Here is a 22,389-nt window from a genome sequence, read left to right on the forward strand (position 1 = left end):
CAACCCAATTGAGCATTTGTGGGAGATTCTAGAGTGGAGCCTGAGACAGTGCTTTACACTACCATCAACAAAACACCAAATTATGGAATTTGGTATGATAGAAATGTTGTTGCATCCCTCCAATAAAGTTCCAGACACTTGTAAAATCTATGCCAAGGTGCATTGAAGCGGTTCTGGCAGCTCACGGTGGCCCAATGCCCTATTAAGACACTTTATGTTGGTGTTTCCTTCATTTTAGCAGTTCTGTGTTCAAACCAAGCCAAATCCTGCTTGGTTTTCCTTCTATAAATGTAACATGACATGAAATATTGTACTGTCAGTTGATTAACATTTGTTGAAGAATTGCCTTTTCTTATTAAGTCAATCATCTAACTTGCCTAACAGGAATTTTATGATCCATTGCTGACAGAGCCGACCTATGTGTGAAATGATCATATCTGTATATGATCTTGTCTACATTCATCTGCTAAAGGGAAGAATCTGTTGCAGGTTTGCAGGTTAGTACTTTTTGTATCTGACCCATCTTTACATTTCACAATGGAATATTCATAGTGGTCAATCTGGAATTCAGACAGAGCTTAAACCTCACTACCGGGCGCTCTTCCAAAATGCTATTGACTGATTTATGACTGATAATTGGCCCAACCTTTCAATGTCTTTCACACTGCCTAGGCTATGGCATATGCCCTTGTGTCTACACCCCAGGTGGTTTCTTTCCTAACAAAGCCTTCACTGAATAGCCTATCCATCCTTCCCCACGCATCCCCACCTAGGTCTTGCTAGAGGCTGTGTGCGGCTCCACCTTACCCAAAGGCTTCAACGATGTTTGATGATTTTAGCAGCTCCGGGTTGTGTATTTGGCTCATCTATCGTCATAGCTATACTTGGTTTTTGTATAGAACCATTATTACACAAGCTCTGGGTAAATAGATTGAGGTTGAGAGAACTCAATTCAGCATACAGAAGTAATATCATACAGAGCAAGTTGATGAGCACTCTGAATAACTGAAACAAACTGTGAGGATTTATGGGTGACAGCTTAATGTTAATTGTAACTACAGGTTAGATTGAGGTAGGTTGATACAGGAACCTTTATGTAAAAGTAAGTGTAATATTAAAACATGTTGAATAGAGTGGGAGAAATGAATCATAATGAACTATCCTGTGTGGAGCACATAGTTGAGCTACATATGTTTACTGTTATTGGCTATATAGGCTAGTAAAGAGAAGTTCCCCAACAACACTTCTGTATGTTTAATAAAAAAATAAAAAATACATTAGCTTATTTATTTGACCATTAAATTATTGCATGGGTATTTTACTGTCCCTGGTCTAATTATGTCACACATATGACCCACTTTCTGTGAGCTCAGAGTTCCTTTTTTGATGACTTGGCAGCAAGTATACAGTGCCTGGAGCTGGGTAAAACTAATAAACAGTCCTAGTATTATGGCCTTTGGGCAGTGGGGTCCCTATTAAGTAGATCCTACCTGTTCTACTGAATACTTTTTATCTCACAGGAAGGTTGTTTACCTTCTTAGGTGGAACTTTCAATGTTGATTCAGAGTCAATACAATTATTGATCTAATTCCAATTTAAATGCATATCTAATCCACTGTGACACTATGGCACCTCAAGGCATAATCTTCTAAGTATCTGTCATGTCCTGTCCAAAGCAATTGGCACTACACTGACTTTGAATGAAATCGATTTTATGTTTGTCAAGTGCCTTGACTGTGGTGGTCTATTGAAGGGCCCATTATTCCATTATCCATCATTCTGTTTCAGGTGAAGAGTTTCAAGAAACTGTAGAGAGTATTTCTCATTTTAAAGAGCCATTGAAGCCTCAACTAACCAAAAGCTGTCAGCAAAATGTCCCTTTAGACACCAACACTTGTTGTGCCAGTTGTAGACAAGTCAGTATAACATGATCATGCTATAAAGCAGGCAGAGTGCTCTTTTCTGCAATATTAGTTATGATTTGAATGAGTCTATTGATCCCTTTTTTGTCTGATTGTTGTGAAGCTACAACATCAGTAAGATACTGTAAGTAATCTGTAACAGAGGACTGGTTATAATAGCAAAAGAGTTCTATAATTCCCTCCAACTCAGGTGGGAACCTTCCCATTTCTGTTCACGCAGTTTGACAAACACGATCAAAATCATTTGAAAGAAATTGTTTAAGTGCATAATAATACTGTGTTTGTTTTATATAATCACACATGTCCCATGTACTTCCCTTTGTTTCATATAATCACACATGCCCCATGTATTTCCCTTTGCATTTTGTACATTTTGTACTTTGTACACTTGGTACAGTTAAAATGAAATTATCTGATTTTCATTTTCGGTGAAGCCAAAGGACAATTATTGCCTGGACATTTAATATGAGAGATGAGTTAGGACAAATAGTTTATTACTTTATTAGTCCATCAAAGTGGAAAATGTGTCTTTAGTACTGTATAGGGAGGAGCACAGGGCCAGCCACAGTGCTGCCCCTGGAGATATGTAGAGGTTAACTAAGTGCATTGCTCAAGGACAACAGTAGGAAGTGGTGACAGGGATTTGAAACCAGCAGCCTTCCGATTACCATCTCAAAATAAAAAAAAGTGTTTGACACTTTGAATTGTGGTTGTTTGTCTGGAAGAGGATAAGCCATTGTTGATCTGGGTGTCTGCAATCAAATATTTCTCAACAGAATTTCAAAAGGAATGAAAACAAGAACGCGGTATATATGCATAGCCTATTGCCAACTTTATTTATGTATTTTGAATGGCTAAAATAAAATAAAAATTGAATAAGAAGCTGAAACTATTTCTCCTACGTTTAGCAGATTACTTTGCAGGAAAGTGAACAAATTGAACATGAAAAGAAAACTAATCTAAGCAGTAACGGGATGGCAGTGGAGAGTCATTCATCTTTTCCTGCGTCGTGACCTTGTGACCTGGGTCGCCTCCGGGGTCACGCACTCTGTCCTCTGGCAGCCACATTTATTGATGTGGATGTAGGAGTGGTTGAACTTTGACCCGTCTGGGCAGATCATCTCCACTTCCTTCTTGGTGGTGGATTCTTCCCGACAGCAGGTACAAGAGCGCTCCATCATGTTGGCCTCAAGAGAATACCTGAAAACAGAAAGGAGAGGCGATGTCATTATGTGGAAGTACTGATGGTAGCAGTTGTAATTATATAACATTGGCTGCGTTTACACAAGCTGCCTAATTCTGATCTTTTGACCAATCAGATGAGCTCATTTGCCAATAATTGGGAAAAATATCAGAATTAGGCTGCCTTTGTAAACACAGCCATTGTTACATAACATATTATTGAAAATATAATTTGTAGATTGCATTTAGCCAGGCAGCCCAATTCTGTTTTATTGGGAGGAATAATGTGTTAGTGTTAATGATCAAAATACTCACATAGCATAGGTGACACAGGATCCACCGCATGTTGTCACTTCCACCTTGTTTGCAGACTTGCAGCCATTGCTGTCCAGGTACACTTTGCCCTTTGTCACGTTGCATTGCTTAGTTTTTGGAATACCTGCACACAAAAGTGACATTTTCAAATGAATTAATGTTAATCATCCTGAGGACCATGGCAATAGCTAAAACACTTTTTCCAATGCATGATAAAAGGCAAGAATGATTTACAAATGTCTATCAAAAAGGATAGTGTTAAAAAGATACTCACAGACATGGCAGCAACCATCTGGAGCAACAACTTCAGTTCCCTTAAAAACAAGAAAATGGAAGAAAAAACAAGAACATTTTTATGTCACTGACGTAGCGTTTACCAAACTGTCTCCACATGTTTTTCTGTGCAGTGTTCTTGCATTGTTCACTTTAAGCAACAGGTGTCAATAACCTCACATAAATACACAGTAGGCATACTATATTAAGCAACAGGCCTTGGTCTGAGTGACTGGGCATGTTTAAACTGTATTTCACGAAATGATTTTGCACATTGTCCAGTTGTTTTTAAATGAGCCAGTTTCCCAGACCCAGATCATTTGCGAGATGTTTATTGTAACTCACGGGTATGCAGTCTTCTGGGTAGAAGTCAGGGCACACAGTCTTAGCCTGGATTGGGATGAGTTTGTCCATAATCTTTACGCACTCATACTTGAGACACTTGTCTCCAGATGGTATCCAGACAGAACCAGGCTGTAGAGGTGAGAATATGAATGATATCAACAGGATATTCTTCAAATGATGTAAGATATATTGTATCATTGCTAAGATAGTTATTTTGCACAACACTTTATTACTACAGTAAAATTACATGTTGGGGTTTTTAAATAATCAAGTGAAATAGGACTGATATGTTTTACGAATTGTAAAAAAAAAAAAAAATGCAATTTGTGAATCTGTGAGAGATCAATAATGCGGCTTGATGCTATTTTACCTGAATAGTGTGTGTGGTGTTATCTGGCAGCATAACCACACAGCTTGTCTGTACACACTTCCCACAACACTGACCAGGAACGGCTTGATAATCATAGCCCTGAAAGGAAGAAGACAGACCAGAGAGGAGAAAACCTTTATGATGTGCACATGATCTCTCTTATACCAATGTGTGATCCTGGTAACTCACTAGTATTTACACTTATCCAGTAGTAGCCCAATAGTGGACACAGAGGAATCAGTGTTATTATAATATTTTGACATGGATAAGAACTCACATTACACTAAGTTTGTTGAATTACTTAATGAGGCCAAAGGGTGTCGATGTGTCAATGGAGATCAATTACCTGTTGGCAGTGAGTGTCACATTCAGTAGGTTGACACTCAATGATATGTAGATGCGTTTGGGCATCCACACTGTCACCACACACACAATTCTTACACTTGTCCTCAGGAACATTGGCACCAGGCTGGAATGAGAAAATGCAATGTAAAATGTATAAATTGAGACACTTTATGTGTACTACCTAATGTGTGTCTAATCTCATAAAAGGATTGACAAAAAAATATATTTGGCACCTGGATAGATGCCTATAATTGCTTAATGGAGGGTTTTAATTTGTTTAGTTTGACTTCATTTTTTATTAATGTATAAAAGTAAAAAAACGTTGTCCTTTTTTATGAATTAAGTTCAAAATTGTTGATAGTGTAGACGTGGTGGGACTGGCCAAAATGAACATAGCATAGAATGCATTCTCACCTGATATTCAGTGTTGTTAAACACACAGACATCCATTGGCACTGTGGGGCAAAGAACATGGATAATAATTCAATACTGCAACTAACATGTTGGGATTTCTAGGATATGCACACGCATGCATATGTACACGCACACTCAAGCACATGCAGATGTATACTCACCGCATTGATAAGTTAGGCAGCAGACTCCCATAGTTGCATCTGTCTCGAATCCGACTGGACAAGTTATCTTGGAAGTAGAGCATCGTGTGACATCACACTCTGTTTGGAAAGAAAAAACGATTGTTTTAAAATCTATGCAAATGGCCACAGTGGTTGGATATATTAGGTAATCACCAAAAATGTTAATGTTTTTACAGAGATGTTGCAAAGCCCCCATATAGCGGACAATATCCAAACAAGTCACTCACTGCATATGTCCTTTTGACAACAGTCAACAGTTTCTACGACCTTAACTTGGCCCTCCTGATCACAGGTGAGAGGAGGCTGATGTTGGCATGCCACAGGCTGGCATTGGATTTCCAGACTGTACGGGTCACAAACACACTCCTGGCAGTTGCTCACCCAGGTCGCATTAGCCTGCAATGAGGAACAATTTAAGCAAACTAAGGTTTGTTTGGACACTACCAGTACAAAGTTCAATCATTCAGTGTGTGGAATCATAAATTACAGAAGCATTTTGAGGTTCTATGAAAAGCGCTATAGAAATGTAATAAAAAATTATTATATATTATTACTATTGCACACATTATTATACAGGATTGGCAAAAGTGAACTATCCACATGTGACTACCTACATGATGTGTATGTCATTAATTAATAGTTTCTCTTCCCTGCTAAAACCTGTGAGTGAAATTCTAACTATTTTACCTCTTTCCATTCTCCATTTGGCAACGGGCAAATATCTGGTGAACCAAAGAGAAAAATATACATTAAAAAACGAAGTCATTGAAGTACATTCCACTAGGTCGTTTTGATAATGTGCTGTATGTACCGGAAGCACTTGATAAAATCTATATAAAATCAATATAAACCAAAACCCACACCATTGAAGTATCTGTGAAAAATGCTGTGGTAAAACATTTTTTACCACAAAAGCTAAACCAGCTTTCAAAAGACCACTACAGTAGCAACGAACAATTAACACTTTGTGCTTCCCAAAGTGAAGGTCAGCAGGATGTAGCTACTATCACAACACCATACTGTAAATCACCACACACTCATTATACAATGCTGTTATTTGACCATTCTTACCACAGCTGGGGATACAGTAGTTTGAGCTGGAACTCATAAGAGTGGTACCAGGGGGACAATAACATCCCTCCAATTGTATATCTCCCATGACACTGAACTCATTTTGAGTCTGGATGAATTTGAAATTGTACCTGCAGAGACATTCAAAAAAAGTTTCAGTAGCTGAGAGACTTTTCTCCATCATTATACCCATCCACTGAACAACAACAGCATTATACATACCAGGCATTACAGGTTGGTTCAACTTGTGGACCGCAGGCATTATAAACCTTGGGTTTCTCGCATGTGAAGTCTGTAGCGGGTGAGATAAAAAGGTTAATAACCAATAAGCTACATCATAGAGAGGCTATCTGAGCTTTATGATCTTGAGGAGTGACCTACTTACCACATTGTCCATTTGTATAATTTCTCCACTCAATACAGACTCCTGCTTGTGCACATGCATCAGCATAGGTCTGCAAGCTGGTGCAGCCAATGGTAACATCATCCATATAACACGCATCAAAGATACATGCCACAATGAATGGCTCGTAGGGGATTATCTTATGGCAACTCTCAAAGACCCTTAAAAATATACCACACTTCAGTTAGATACTTAAATATGTTCATTCACTTTGTTTTGTCATCAGGCTTTGTCAAATGATTGCTGTGTTTTAGTATGTCAAGTTATTGTTCGCACTGAGATTATTCTGATTGAGAGGTTATCGATACTACAGAGGAGATTTATTGTGAATACTAATTGCTACTTACTTGCTTTGAATGAGATGACAAATGGGTGGATTGCAGCCTGGTGGTTGTGTTGGTGTCGGCTCTGGTGGTGGTGTGCACTGACTGTTATTGTGGTCAGCAACATGCCATTGGTGTGCCATGTCAGGACAAGATGAATCAATAGTCCCATTTGGCAAGCGGCAGTCATCTGTCCGGTTGTTGTCACATGTACCTGAATAAGATTGAAAACCATCGTTAGACAATGAGACATCATGGGGTAATCATGGTAACAGAGTGGCCATAAAACACCTGTACCCACCACACTGTCCCTCAGTGTTGCCACTGAACTTGTCCCAGGGCAGGTATATGCTAAACATAAGACCAGTGAAAGACACCTTGGCATTAATTGCTGGTATGACTAAAAGGGTCTCAATTCCGTTGTCTGTGATGCGGAAGTCCTTGGTCTCATATGCTGGGATGATGCGTTGCTGGTTTACATAAATCTAAGACAAAAATATTAAGAGATGGACAAAATGGTTACAATAATTCAATATTTGCATACCCAATAGTATTCTAGAACTGTATCCTATATCTAATACATAAAGGAATTCTATCAATCTTAAATGGAAGCTAATCAATATCTAAGCTAATCAAAAAGCAAATCCCTCTTAAATGAAAAGGAATGAAAATGTCTTGAACACAAAATATTTAAGATATTTTAATTACCAGACTTGTGAAAACTCCATCTACGTCCTTCTTGGTCATGAATATCTCATAAGATTGATAATAAATTGTCAGAGACTGAGGACAGGAAAGTCCATCTGGGGCATCACAATAGTAATTGTCGATTACAACACTGAAGTTGTACTTTGGCAGGATTTCTTTGACCAAGACGTAAGAACAATTTCCTTGGAAGCCATAGTATGTTCCATCAAAGGTGACATAGTGAGGGTCTCCCCAACCATAGCAGATACCTTTGTAAGAAGAGAATGATTAGCATTTAAAAGGACACGGATGTGGAATGTTTTATGCTAAATGAATAGTGCTGTGCTGAAATGTTTCCAATGTTAGACATTCATATACAATTACTGCTGGTAACTATTAGATAAACCTAAACAAGTCAAAGAGTAAGAATAATTTTGAACTAAAATCAATAGCTAAAGTGGATTTTATGACACAAAGAATAAACGTATATATTTTTCTTGGGGGGGGGGTAAACTTACATTGACACTCATAGTGGAAACAGCATCCAGATTCGTCATACACTTTGATTGGAGGATAGTTATTTTCACATGCAATAGGCTTCGGAGTCTCACAATGTACATGCTCATAAATAACTTTCCCGTTGGCGCATGTTCCGTTGGTGCACTGGTTATGTATCCAGCTGTCACCATTCTACAAACACAGAAAAGTATTAGGCTTACAGGAAATGTCTATAAAATCATACAATTATTTTTTATATATAATCACCCTTTTGTAAATAATAATTCCTATGGAATGTTTCCAAAAAGGTTATTATCTATAGAAGAGCAAATACCCGTCTTGGAGGAAGTTCATGGTCACAGTTTTTCTCAGATGGATATTTTGGGGTGGTGGTTGGTCTTTCTGTTGTATGTGGTATTGTTGTTGTTGGGAGCAGTGTAGTGGTTGGTGTAGTAGTAGTAACTGGGGTATTTGGATTACAATCAGGATGGGTATCTACTTGGCACTTCTTGTTGCAGATAGCAATGTAGCACCATCCATCATGGTCAGAGATATTATAAATAATTGAACCTGAAAATATATTGAGGAGATTTACATTTTGCACCAATTTAACGAGTATAATTCAATACAAATTGAACATTACTAATGGCAATATACAAAATGTTTCAAATGTGAAACGGTGTAAAATAAAAACTTACCAATGGGGAAGTCAGTATGATTGTAATGGCAAGAAGAACAATTAAGGGGAAATGTGGGTGTAATCCTTGGTTTTGTTGATCCACCAGTTGTTACAGCAAAAGGAGTTGTAGGAATAATAGTAGTTGTGGGTGGCAGAGTTGTTGTTTTTGTTGTAGATGGAGCTGTTGATGTTAAGGTTGCAGTAGAGGGTGTAGGAGTAGTGGTGGGAGGAACTGTTGTTGTTGTTGTAGTTGTGGTTGGGATGGGTGTTGTGGGTCCACATTGGCAACATTTCACTCTGATCTCGTAATCAAAGCACTTTTGCTGAAGCCCTTGCTTATTGTTGTCACAAATCAGTCCAACAGATGGATTGCAAGTCACGTCTTGGCCAAGCTGAGAGATCTGAAGTCCAGGGTATTGTTTTGCTCTACATTCAACTGCCTCTGGAGCTGAGCAAATGTGATAACCAGCAGCAATGATGTTCTTAATGGATTCATTATCTCCACCTTCAGAGCCAGACGTTGGCTGACCAAGGTTGATCCAGTCTGACCACACACAACTTTCTTCACCACTGCACTGGGTAGTTGATTCTCCTGTTGAGGTTGATGCAGGAGTAGAGGTTGGAGTTGTGGTGGAAGGCAGAGTTGTTGTTTTTGTTGTAGATGGAGCTGTTGATGTTAAGAATGTAGTAGAGGGTGTAGGAGTAGTGGTGGGAGGAACTGTTGTTGTTGTTGTTGTTGTTGTTGTAGTTGTGGTTGGGATGGGTGTTGTGGGTCCACATTGGCAACATTTCACTCGGATCTCGTAATCAAAGCACTTTTGCTGAAGCCCTTGCTTATTGTTGTCACAAATCAGTCCAACGGATGGATTGCAAGTCACGTCTTGGCCAAGCTGAGAGATCTGAAGTCCAGGGTATTGTTTTGCTCTACATTCAACTGCCTCTGGAGCTGAGCAAATGTGATAACCAGCAGCAATGATGTTCTTAATGGATTCATTATCTCCACCTTCAGAGCCAGACGTTGGCTGACCAAGGTTGATCCAGTCTGACCACACACAACTTTCTTCACCACTGCACTGGGTAGTTGATTCTCCTGTTGAGGTTGATGCAGGAGTAGAGGTTGGAGTTGTGGTAGAAGGCAGAGTTGTTGTTTTTGTTGTAGATGGAGCTGTTGATGTTAAGATTGTAGTAGAGGTTGTAGGAGTAGTGGTGGGAGGAACTGTTGTTGTTGTTGTAGTTGTGGTTGGGATGGGTGTTGTGGGTCCACATTGGCAACATTTCACTCGGATCTCGTAATCAAAGCACTTTTGCTGAAGACCTTGCTTATTGTTGTCACAAATCAGTCCAACGGATGGATTGCAAGTCACGTCTTGGCCAAGCTGAGAGATCTGAAGTCCAGGGTATTGTTTTGCTCTACATTCAACTGCCTCTGGAGCTGAGCAAATGTGATAACCAGCAGCAATTATGTTCTTAATGGATTCATTATCTCCACCTTCAGAGCCAGACGTTGGCTGACCAAGGTTGATCCAGTCTGACCACACACAACTTTCTTCACCACTGCACTGGGTAGTTGATTCTCCTTTTGAGGTTAATGCAGGAGTAGAGGTTGGAGTTGTGGTGGAAGGCAGAGTTGTTGTTTTTGTTGTAGATGGAGCTGTTGATGTTAAGATTGTATTAGAGGGTGTAGGAGTAGTGGTGGGAGGAACTGTTGTTGTTGTTATAGTTGTGGTTGGGATGGGTGTTGTGGGTCCACATTGGCAACATTTCACTCGGATCTCGTAATCAAAGCACTTTTGCTGAAGACCTTGCTTATTGTTGTCACAAATCAGTCCAACGGATGGATTGCAAGTCACGACTTGGACAAGCTGAGAGATCTGAAGTCCAGGGTATTGTTTTGCTCTACATTCAACTGCCTCTGGAGCTGAGCAAATGTGATAACCAGCAGCAATGATGTTCTTAATGGATTCATTATCTCCACCTTCAGAGCCAGACGTTGGCTGACCAAGGTTGATCCAGTCTGACCACACACAACTTTCTTCACCACTGCACTGGTAGGTTGATTCTCCTGTTGAGGTTGATGCAGGAGTAGAGGTTGGAGTTGTGGTGGAAGGCAGAGTTGTTGTTTTTGTTGTAGATGGAGCTGTTGATGTTAAGATTGTAGTAGAGGGTGTAGGAGTAGTGGTGGGAGGAACTGTTGTTGATGTGGTAGGTGGAGCAGTCGATGTTAAGATTGTGGTATTGGGTGTTGGAGTAGTGGTAGGAGTTGTAGTTGTTGTTAGAGGTTGAGTTGAGGTTGGAGGAGTAGTGATTGTCGTTGGTTTACTTGTTAATGTAGTTAATATGGATGTTGACATTGTTGTAGGTGTGACAGTAGATCTTGTTGTAGTTTCTGGTGTTGTAGTTTGACATTTCACAGTCTTACAACACTTCACCTTAATTTCATAGTCAAGGCATATTGGAGGAATGCCTTGATCTTTGTTCTGGCATATTAGTCCAACCTTTGTATTACATTCTACATCCTGTCCTAATTCAGACAATGGGACCCCTGGATATCGCACTGCTTGGCACATGACATCCACTGGTTTTTCACAAATATGTTTTCCAGATTCTAGAATCTTTTTAATTGATTCATTATCGCCACCCCCAGGACCAAATTGAGGATAGTCCACATTATACCAAGGTGACCACTCACAAACTGTGCAGTTTGGGGGATTTGTATTCAACGAGGTTGTTGATATAGTGGAGGTGGTTGCGTTTGTGTTTGTTGTTGTAACATGTGGCATTGTAGTTGTTGGTGCAATGGTTGTAGACTTAGATGTGCAAAGATTTTCATCACAGCAGAGGACTCGAACTTGGTAGTTAAAGCACAGTGGGAATTTGCCTGACTGGTCTTCATTTCTGCAAGTCAACCCTTCTGCTACATTACACTGCACCACTTGGCCCACTTGGCTTATGCTAACATTTGGGTACTTCTCAGCTCTGCATTGAATCTTGCTTGGCTTCTCACATATATCGTGTCCCTCTGCTCTTATGTTGTTGTAGGTTTCAGAGTCTCCTCCTGGAGTTCCAAGTGTAGGGAATGTGGTATCAAACCATTGTGACCACACACATGGATATCCACATGTAGTAGTAAAGGTTGTTGGAGACACTGTTGTCTCTGTTGAAGTTGTGGTTGGCGCTATAGAATCATGGGTTACATTACAGTTAGTCAGTTAAATACAAAAATAGAAAATACCTTTTCTTATTTTAAAGTGGTGATAATGTAACACAATCTAATGAAGGTGCCGAATTAGCAATGTCTTCAGCCATTTTGATTGCAAGAGATACTTGCTGTAGTTTTTACACTTCATATGCAACAATGGTGGCTGGTGGAACTTTAAACAGAGTGAATGGGCTCATAGTAATAACTGGAACGGAATCAATGGAATGGTCTCAAACACAAACACCTGATTTCCATGTGTTTGAGACCATTCCATTTACTCTTTCTGACTCATTATTATGAGCCATCCTCCCATCCTCAGCCTACTCTGATATATAACCAAGTCATACTAGTCACTAGTCCCTCAAGCCTCAGTATCAGGTACCCACCAGTTGGTGTTGGTGTTGAGAAAGTGAAAACATTTGTTGTCACTGTAGAGGATGATGTAGAGGTAGGGACAATCGTAGATAGAGTAGAAGGTATTGGAGTTGTAGCTGAACATAGGTACATGTCCCTGTGAATGGTTCCATTCTTCCCACAAACTGCTGTCATACAGCTCCTATGTCCATCTGTTGTATCATATATGATATGCCCATAGGGGTATTTGTTCCCATTGTAGGTGCAAGTGCAAGCTGAAAGGATAAGATATATTTTAGCATACTGGAATGTTGAAAACATTATTAATCTGTTTTTGTTGAGGGATGCATTCATACCTTGTTCATCATATTTGCAGTCCACTGTCACGGAATTACAATAGCTTTGGAAAAAGAAACATTTACAATTCTACTTAGTTTCCTACTTGACACTCAATCACAGTTACAGTGTTCACAATTTTAGCCAAGACCAAGAGTCTCTGTGTTACTAAAGACATACCATGTCTGGCAGTTTTCTGTGGTCGGTACTTTTTCTCCATTATTGTAGTGTTTTCCATCTCTGCCATAGCAGCCACACTGCTCCTTCTCCACACACTTCATTATAGCTTCATCAAAGAAGGGTTGAGCAGGAGGACATTTTGGATAGCAACCTAAAGAAGAAGAAACATTTTCAAATATTAATGATAAAAAAGCTATTTATTGATAGAGGGATATGGTGAAGAAACACAGTGAATAGAAAGGGAGTGAAAAAGTAAGAATATCTAAAATGACCTCAGACAGTTCTTCTTCTAAATACTTGACGATTGTAAAACTGGAATAGTCCAACAAAAAGACAAAATAAATGAATAGACTACAGATCAAGTTCTCTAGAGATCAAGTTCATACTGTAGTTATACCATGTATGTACAGTATAATTACAACACCAGGTACACAAACTCTTTACTATCAAGCTGAGCCATATACTTGCTGGATCACTTTTCAGTTAGCATGGTTTGGTAAAAGATGTACCCTGCATTTCTTTCACATTGCCAATTCCGTTCTGATAAAATTGATAGTAATTTAAAGCTAGAATCCTTTGTCACTAAAGCAATTTTTTGACGTATAAATGAATACTATATTCCCATTAATTCTTGAAGAATATAACTTATAAATGCCTCCTGAACTTGGTTCAACTGTCGTGGGCCATAAGAACCTAAAATATACACTTGTTTTACCCCAATGTTTGGAAACAAAACAAATGAAATCAAACACTGTATAGCCTCAAAACATGGTTAAAACAATAATTTTTATGTCATGAATTGTCAGCCCTTGCATCCATAGCTCCTGAGACCTCCCTCAGCTTTTTACCTAAACAAAGGCGAGGTGGCCACTTTGTTATTGTTTCAATTAAGGACTCTAGCTTTAACATTAAAGAAATACTAAGTACCTGTTATAGAAAATTGTTGTTACCCAAAATATATCCTAAATGAATGTCTACTGTACCTTCAAGGGGTGGTATCTGAGTTGAGCAGCTCCCAGAGGGATTCCTGCAGGTCTTCATACACTGAGCTCCACATGCCTTGTAGTGCCACTCACATTCTCCAGGGGGGGTTGTAGTAATCACAGAACAGTGCTGTATGTGGTGGACAAAAGCTCTCTGTAAGTATTATCTTCAATTCGGTTTAAACTGTCAGCACTTAAATGAATTGAACATTTAGAAACTCACGGCAGATTTGTGGGCTTCTCCAGGCTATGCAGGCTCCAGCTTCATTACAGGCCTCTGCATAAGCTGCCACAGCAGTACAGAAACACTCACAGTCTCCACCACTGTCACAAGCACATGAGTCTGTCACACAAGCATCGTAGAAAGGAGAGGGGTCCACCTAATTGGAGAACATGATTAGGTCAACATGATCATATCAAATTCCAAAACATTCAGTGAACGACTAAAGTCTAAACCTACTTTAGAATGGCAGTCTGTGAAAACTTTGCTCTGTATGATGCTGCACTGCTTCTGTGACCAAGACTGCCTGTAAGGGTTGGCAGTACAGGGGCTCCTTTTGCTCTTTGCATCGGGGCAGCTTGCAGAGACTTTCCAGCTGTTTCCAAAGTCGAGAGAATTGACAACAACTGCCTGGCTCCTGGTAGTGAAGTCATTGTTTGCGTTGCCATCATAGTTTCCACACAGACCACAGACATGTCCCTGAAGAGGACATAGAAAAAGATTCAGTTGAATGATAAAAAGGAGTCATAACAGACTTCCATCAGCTTATCAGTTGATGGAATACTATAACAATATTTTAATATCTAATTTGTCATCCAATCAAAGTTGAAATGTACCTTGAACTGTGGGTTCAGTTTGATGAACATGCTTGTTTTCCTGTCCCACATGAGAATCAAACCATTATTGGCTTCAATCACAAGGTAGATGCCCATTGTGCGAATCTGGTAAGGAACCGCCTCCCCTGTATTTCTCTCAATGACTTGGTAGTTCCCTTCTGTCAGAATTAATTCACTGTTCTGAAAGAGATTAAAAAAATAGTTTGAGTATACAGTTAAGATATTAATTTATCTAATTACTCATTATGTTATAATGTATGCCATAATGTTCATTTTTTGCCAAGCCTCATGAAGCTTTAATTTATGTGTACATAGTGTGCTTTATAGTATGTATGCATGTATGTATGTATGTGTGTACGGGGTCTTGTGTGGCTCAGTTGGTAGAGCATGGTGTTTGCAACGCCAGGGTTGTGGGTTCGATTCCCACAGGGGACCAGTACGGGGGGGGGAAAGAAAAATGTATGAAATGTATGCAGTCACTACTGTAAGTCGCTCTGGATAAAAACATCTGCTAAATGACTAAAATGTGTATGTAGGTATGTACTCTATCCATGAACAGTAGTAGTCTTGGCTTCAGTAATGGTGGTATGTGCCAGGCAGAAAGCAGGAATCTAGTTACCCCCAGGAAGAGCTTAATGGCCTTGGAGCAGGTGGTGCCTGTTGTTCCACAAGGGATGTTCTCAGTGATGACTCTGAAGCTGCCATTGGCATTGTTGTTCTCACAGTAGTCCTGTTTAAGGTAGCGACAATTTCAGTAATACATTTATTAACAACAGCCAACATAGTATTTTGGTGGATGGCACATTATCTCCAACCACACATGCTGTAAGTCAATCACTGAAATAGTGAAAAGGTTCAGCTTGTTGGGAATGCTACAGCAACATCTACAAAGCTACAGCAGATCATGGCCAAACATTTTCAAATATTGCTTTTCAGACTCCCCAGAAACACTTACAGTATATACCTTAAAACAATTAACACAAACCCTTATTGTTCAGCATGTATTAATACTTGACCAATAAATCAAATAATACTGGTGTTGATTACTTAGACTATCAAGAAACCCTGCAAGCATACCTTTGTAAGTGTGTATTCAGTCTCCATCAAAAGTGAATCGTTTCCCATCAAAAGTAATGTAGTGTCCATCTCCATAAATGGCACAGGTTCCATGGCACAGGTTAGTTGTGCACTGCCATTTTCTGTCTTTACAAGTGCTGAAAGTGGCAAAAACAGATATATCAGACTGAAGTCTTAATTGGTTTAAAACCCCCAATTGAGGCAAGATAATCTTACCAGGTATTGCAGTCGACCTTGATGCTGTCTCCTGGTTGGTAAGTAGCTCCATTGTGAGAACAAGGACAAAGGTCTGGCTTGATGCAGCCTCCTTTTCCATCGGATACCAGTCCAGAGGGACACATACAGCCTGATATGCACTCTGTGCTGATCTGTAAAGTGAAAATGATTGATTTGAAAATCTGCTGTGTAAAAATTGTGTTAATTTCCGCCCAAATGTGTGAACAATCTGGTAGACAAAAAGGTCAAACTTGGCCTTCATTAGCCATTAGCCAACACAGAAAGACCAGGAGAAACTCCCAGGGCATAGCCATGGCTTATTCAGCTTAATCTACCAACCAATCATCTCCCACAACCCCTTCCCCCTAACCCTCCCCCATACACTAGCGCACCACAAGCACAGAGCTACGCCTCGCAGTCGTGTGATTCGCTCAAATTAAATGATGACAAATACTTTACTCAATAAAGAAACTCCCATGGAATTATATAGTCACTCCCACTAAGGACAAAATTAAATTGTTGATGTACCATGCTTATATGTTCTGTGCGCAATAGCTTGGAGATGAGGTTAACTGTATGTTAACAGTACCAATATAAAAATAAAAAAAGTTTATATTTTACACTAAATTTTTATTCACAATCCTATGGGCAATATGACTATACACTGAGTGTAGAAAACATTAAGAACACCTGCTCTCTCCATGACATAGACTGACCAGGGGAATCCAGTTGAAAGCATTGATCCCTTATTGATGTCACTTGTTAAATCCACTTCAATCAGTTTAGATGAAGAGGGGGAGACAGGTTAAAGAAGGATTTTCAAGCCTTGAGACAATTGAGACGGATTGTGTATTAATATCAATATTAGGAAGGTGTTCTTAATGTTTTGTACGCAGGCGTATATCCGCTGTGCGGAATGGACTGGAGGCGAGGTGAATAGGGGACTTACACAGGCCATATCCAGAATGTTGCAGCTCTTCTGACACTCTAACCCTCTCACTCCTGGGCTTGCATTGGAGCAGTTGAAGAAAACCATTGGTGCAACACATGCTGTGAAAATAAAGGGAATTCATGTATCATGACTGTTGTGTCTTTCACAAAATCAATATGCTCTGTAAAGTGTGTACTAGGACGGAGAGATAATATTTCAACATGCACATAGCCTGGTTCTGTTGCCAATAGCATACTATTACCACACACTATATCTGTATATAGGATTTGGAAGAGTGCCATTCATTTTTTTTACTTATTTCAAATTCAGTGTTGCCTGGCACAGTACAATAGCTCAAAATTGTGAGTTGTTTTGACAATTTATATACATAAACTTACATGGCTGATCGGGTGAATCTCCAATGCAACGGAGTTTTCCCTCCTTGCAGGTGCTGAAATAAAATGGTGTTAATGGTACTTGAATGTCCCTATGCTCACTACAGGAAAGCAAGGCCCAAGGCTCTTGGTTCATAAAGTCCCCAAAATATTCCTTTGAAATAAAATGTGTAGTGAATTACATTGATATACAGCTTGAGTATAGGTAAGTAAATAACTCGGTCCATACCACATGGTTCCATCCTTGCTGATGACCTCTCCAGGGGACACCACTGAGCCCTTGTAATAACAAGGGCAGCTGGCTGGTGGAACACACTTGCCCTCATCATCCAGGTAGGTTCCCTCAGAACAGACACACCCATCCACAGACTCGAAGGTGATTGAACAGGTAAAGTCAGAGTCGCTGTAGCAGCGGCAGGAGCGATCACTGTTTTTTATGCTGTAGCTGTAGACCATGGTGCTAGGGCACGAGGTGGAGTATTTGTCTGGGGATGGCAACAATTAGTGTTTGATGTAAATATTTTCAATATTTGTATCTTATTCTCCCACAATTGACACATCTTCTTAGGTATTATGGTGTGATGGTCACTCACTGCAGATAGTGTCTCTCCAGCCGCTGAGCTGGATACCTTCGGCAGCACAAGCGTGGACATAAGAGGAGACGGCAGCACACATGCAGTCCTCACTCTTCTCACAGTTACAGCTGTCATACATGCAGTTCTGAATAGAAAACCACAGTCACAACAGCATCCATATCATACTGTACAATAGTTTTAATTAATTGTGTGTGCATAATATGCACAAATTCTGTGCAGATAAACAATACCTAACAGCAAGCAACGTAATTCTCAATTTCCCCATAACAGCTGGCATCACGTTACATAAATTTGTATATTAGTTATGCTCAGGAAACTGTCTGAAATGAATAGTATGGTGAAATGGTCTCACTTCTTTGTACATGTCTGGGCTTATTGCTGTGTGGCATGGAGCAAACAACCCTTTAGGATCAGCCAGCTGAGAGCACCAGTGCTTGGCATACTTCTCTGAAATAGTGAAAAAATAAACCACAGGAATTAGTTAGGCCAACTTTAAGAAACACTTGCACCATTCTCCATAACAATTAACACAGACATGGAAAGGTGATAAACCATGCAGATACCATTGTCAAGACTTAAACTGCAGGGGCTTTCAAAGCTACTCTTGATGTCTGGGCAGCTGGCTCGTGTTTTCCAGGTGTTTGCAAAACCAATGGCTGTGCCCTCAGTCACTCCACTCAGGACCTTGAAATCATCTCCTTGGTTGTTGTTGAAGTTTCCACAAAGACCTGTAGGGTGAACATGTATTTATATACAGGGAAAATAAATAATTCCCAGAACATGAACACCTCAGTGGACTGTGGTGGTTGGTCAACGGATGATGAGACATACCGCAAGTTCTCTGCTGCCAAACGGTGCTTGCAGCAATATAGACCTGCATTATTGGTGAGAGTTGGATTTCCAACTGGAGGCCAAAGGTGGTCTGGATGATGATGAAAAATGAGGAGGCTCTGAAAATAGTTACTCCAGCTATAAGGAACAAAGTGGGAAGAGGAAGGAGTAAGATTCAGCATTATGATGTTATTAAGTAAAATATGTGTCAGTGTTGAATGATAAAGCTGCATCACCATCACAACATTCCCCTTTATCATGATGTATTCCCCATACAATGATGTGCTTTAACTGTAGGACACACGTTTCATGTATGCCTAGTCATGACTACATTGATTGTACTGTATGTTTATTGTACAACTGTAACTTACCAGCAGAAAAGGGCAGCTGAGAATAGATTCCATTTACAAAGGCTTTTCCATTGGGTTGTATGTTGATCACCTGCGTAGAGTTTAACCATATGCTTATTCATGTTATTCAAAAACATTTACTGCAGTCAAAGGCTGATAGCATGCCAGTCAAAGAATACTTACAGTGGCTCCTTCTGAGAGGGACAGGGTAACAGCCTTTAGACAAGTCTCACTGTCAGAAAGCCCACACTGCACCAGATCCCCCAGTACAGTGAATTGCATCCCATCACAGTCCTGAAAAAAACATAATTTAGTCAAAACATACAGGGCGGTAGCACTCCGGGAACATGGTTGGAGAGCCCTTTTCTATATTACAATTTTCATCATAAAAACTGGATATATCAGAAGAAAAGTAAAGAAGATGGAGGCAAAGCTGTAATACAGACATAATAACTACAAAGAAGGTTGCACGTTTCAAAATGTATTTTATGTGAATGAGATTCATGCACACAGAGCTTTGATGAGGAAACTGTATATTTACCTTAGTCAGAACATAAGAGCAGTCCCCATGGAAGGTGTAGGTTTTTCCATCATAGGTGTTGATGTGGGATCCACCCTCCACAGCACAGGTGCCAGGACAGTCCTTGTCCACACACTTCCACTGACCACCAACACAGGAGCTTAAGGGCAAAATATAAATTATTCAATGGAACTTACAAATTATCACCCCTGGAATAACTTTTTGTCTCAAGCCAGAATTCTTAGCCTGGTTTTCTTACCAATCTTTACAAGTGCTTGAATAAGACTCTCCGGGTGCGTAGGTTTTTCCATTGTGGCGGCAGGAGCATTGACTCAAGGCGATACAACCATTCTTGTTGACGTCATCAAAAACGGTTCCTTTGGGTGAGAGCATACATGTGTTTATTATGTCTCCATCCCAACATACTGCCCTACAAAGGCAACACTATGTCTTTTGTTTTACTCCAAAATCTGAATTCAAAGTATTTTTCTGTCTCGACAGACAATTTCTGAAACTCCATGATATATTCTGATCAACTGGCTTGTTCTTGTGTCAGGAACTAAATACCACATGAATCAGATAATATACCTGGCCATTACAAAACACCAAACTTGTAATTGCCTTTGTAACGTAACATAGTCCAGTCCACAATATGGAATCAATTACTTTGCATTCTATCAGTATACAGTCTGCTCCATTCCAATGGATTTTTATAACATCTCTTTGAAGAAGAGGATGTTCAGAGAATGTTTAAATATGTCTGCCTACCTGGAGGACAAAAGCAGCCATCTGAGCAGTGTTCCTCACACAGCTGGCCTCTCTCAGGGTTGGAGCAGGTGTCAACACAGGGGTTTCCACACTCCTTGTACTCCATGTTGAAGGGGCATGTCTTATCTGCAAAGATAGGTTATGTCAAAATATGAGTACACTATTGCAACTAACCAATGTGCGATTTGAATGTTGATACGGGGAGTAAGGGCATGCTTACAGCAGAACTGTTCACTCCTCCATTGCTTGGGCTTCCCGCCTGCATGAACACACTGGCGGGAGTACTCTGAGATAGTGTTGCACAGGCAGAAGGACTTGGTGCTGTTATCACAGTGGCACAGGTCAGATACACAGGCCTCAACAAATGAGTCAATGGCCAATAAGTCCTTACAGCTGCTGAAGGCAGGACCGGAGAGCAACTGCTCACAAACTGGTTTCTATCAAACAAAAACAGACAGATGTTATAATTAGGACATATACAGTGGAGTCTGAAATGATTGACACCTTGATAAAGACTAGCAGAAATTACTGTATAAAATAAATGCGAAGCAAATTTGGTAAAATATATTATTTTATATTAATACGATTGCTTCTAGAAAGAGATTTTGTTTAAAAAGTAATACAAAAAAACATCTCAGAAAGGTAGGGGTGAAAATTATTGACATCCCTGTTTTCACTATCTTTCAGTACTTCACCTTGTGAGGGTAACTGCAATAAGCCTTTTTCTAAAATGTTTTATGATTTGGAGAACAAATTAGGACCACAGGAGATTGGTGGCAACTTAATTGGGGAGGACGGGCTCGTGGTAATGGCTGGATTGGAATTCGTGGAACGGTATTCCATTTACTCCGTTCCAGCCATTTTTACGAGCCGTCTTTCCCTCAGCAGCCTTTACTGTTTAGGATCTTTGATGTCCTTTGTCTGTTGTTATGGACTGCCCTCTTTAATTCAAACCACAGATTTTCAATGGGTTTCAAAGAGAGACTGAGATGGCCATTGCAAAAAGGGGCTATTTTGCTTCCACTGGTCCTGGGGCTCTTGTAAAGATCAATCATGAACTTTACCCAGTACCTGGACATTTTTGCCAAAACCTTGTTGCCACTGCCAGATTGCTGAGACTTGGTCTTCAGTGGATCTTCCAGTAATACAATAACCCCATGCACACATCAAAATCCCCCAATAAATATATATTTGTCTTCAAAATCAACTCAGTCTCCGAACTTGACACCCATTGAAAATCTGTGGTTTGAATTGAAGAGGGCAGTCCGTAAGCACAGACAAAGGATATCAAAGATTTTGAAGGATTCTGTATGGAGGAATGGTCTAAAATCCCTCAGAATTTGTTCTCCAACTCATAAAACATTCTAGAAAAAGGCTCAGTGCCATTATTTGCAAGGTGTGGTATTGAAAGGTATTGAACACAGGGGTGTCAATAATTTTGACCCCAGACTGGAGAGAAAGAAAATATGACTTTTTAACAAAATGTCTTTCTCAGAGCAATTGTATTAGTATAAAATAATATAATTTTCAAAGAAATGGAGCACACAATATACTGTAGCACTACAGTCATTTTTGCTAATCTTTATCAAGGGAGTAAGTCATTTCGAACCCCACAAGTTGTTAAGTACACAGCAGCCTAGCCAATATCCCTATTCTTATCATAAGCGATAAAGTGTAACCTACCAGATTGGGGCATTTCTGATTTGAAGGCAGTGTGTTTTCAGTACAGCTTTCAGTGGGTCCATCCAATTTCCAGAAGTTTCCGAAGTCGACAGGGGACAATTTCATACCTTTGGCATAAAAATAT

The 22,389-nt window shown here is 39.8% G+C and overlaps 2 protein-coding genes and 1 pseudogene across 2 annotated transcripts in view; all 3 read right to left on the bottom strand.

Annotated features, from left to right (window-relative positions):
- Window positions 1-2,733: 2,733 nt before the first annotated feature.
- LOC115204745 (intestinal mucin-like protein) lies at window positions 2,734-9,789 on the bottom strand. Its single transcript, XM_029770457.1, has 20 exons — window positions 9,618-9,789; window positions 9,029-9,190; window positions 8,665-8,900; window positions 8,351-8,522; window positions 7,854-8,101; window positions 7,447-7,630; window positions 7,170-7,359; window positions 6,805-6,983; window positions 6,642-6,711; window positions 6,420-6,550; window positions 6,036-6,070; window positions 5,576-5,744; window positions 5,328-5,426; window positions 5,167-5,207; window positions 4,754-4,876; window positions 4,408-4,506; window positions 4,038-4,166; window positions 3,694-3,733; window positions 3,420-3,543; window positions 2,734-3,122 (listed from the first exon to the last, which is right to left on the bottom strand). Exons 1-20 carry the CDS (start codon window positions 9,787-9,789, stop codon window positions 2,915-2,917), a joined length of 2,811 nt encoding a protein of 936 aa, XP_029626317.1. The 3' UTR covers window positions 2,734-2,914.
- Window positions 9,790-12,473: 2,684 nt separating this feature from the next.
- On the bottom strand, window positions 12,474-15,063 carry LOC115203194 (mucin-5B-like; annotated as a pseudogene).
- Window positions 15,064-15,991: 928 nt separating this feature from the next.
- Window positions 15,992-22,389, bottom strand: part of LOC115204746 (mucin-5AC-like) — a 30,107-nt gene continuing 23,709 nt past the window's right edge. Inside the window, exons 5-20 of the mRNA XM_029770458.1 lie at window positions 22,266-22,372; window positions 20,803-21,019; window positions 20,583-20,708; window positions 20,074-20,191; window positions 19,836-19,974; window positions 19,478-19,588; window positions 19,316-19,385; window positions 18,945-19,082; window positions 18,677-18,841; window positions 18,466-18,560; window positions 18,111-18,237; window positions 17,747-18,002; window positions 17,521-17,573; window positions 17,141-17,241; window positions 16,192-16,343; window positions 15,992-16,112 (exon numbers count right to left, since the gene is read on the bottom strand). Coding sequence (XP_029626318.1) covers window positions 15,992-16,112; window positions 16,192-16,343; window positions 17,141-17,241; window positions 17,521-17,573; window positions 17,747-18,002; window positions 18,111-18,237; window positions 18,466-18,560; window positions 18,677-18,841; window positions 18,945-19,082; window positions 19,316-19,385; window positions 19,478-19,588; window positions 19,836-19,974; window positions 20,074-20,191; window positions 20,583-20,708; window positions 20,803-21,019; window positions 22,266-22,372 — 2,096 coding nt within the window. The remainder of the gene's footprint in view (window positions 16,113-16,191; window positions 16,344-17,140; window positions 17,242-17,520; window positions 17,574-17,746; window positions 18,003-18,110; window positions 18,238-18,465; window positions 18,561-18,676; window positions 18,842-18,944; window positions 19,083-19,315; window positions 19,386-19,477; window positions 19,589-19,835; window positions 19,975-20,073; window positions 20,192-20,582; window positions 20,709-20,802; window positions 21,020-22,265; window positions 22,373-22,389) is intronic.

This window comes from Salmo trutta, chromosome 12, assembly GCF_901001165.1.
Source record: "Salmo trutta chromosome 12, fSalTru1.1, whole genome shotgun sequence".
Taxonomy (NCBI): Eukaryota; Metazoa; Chordata; class Actinopteri; order Salmoniformes; family Salmonidae; genus Salmo; species Salmo trutta.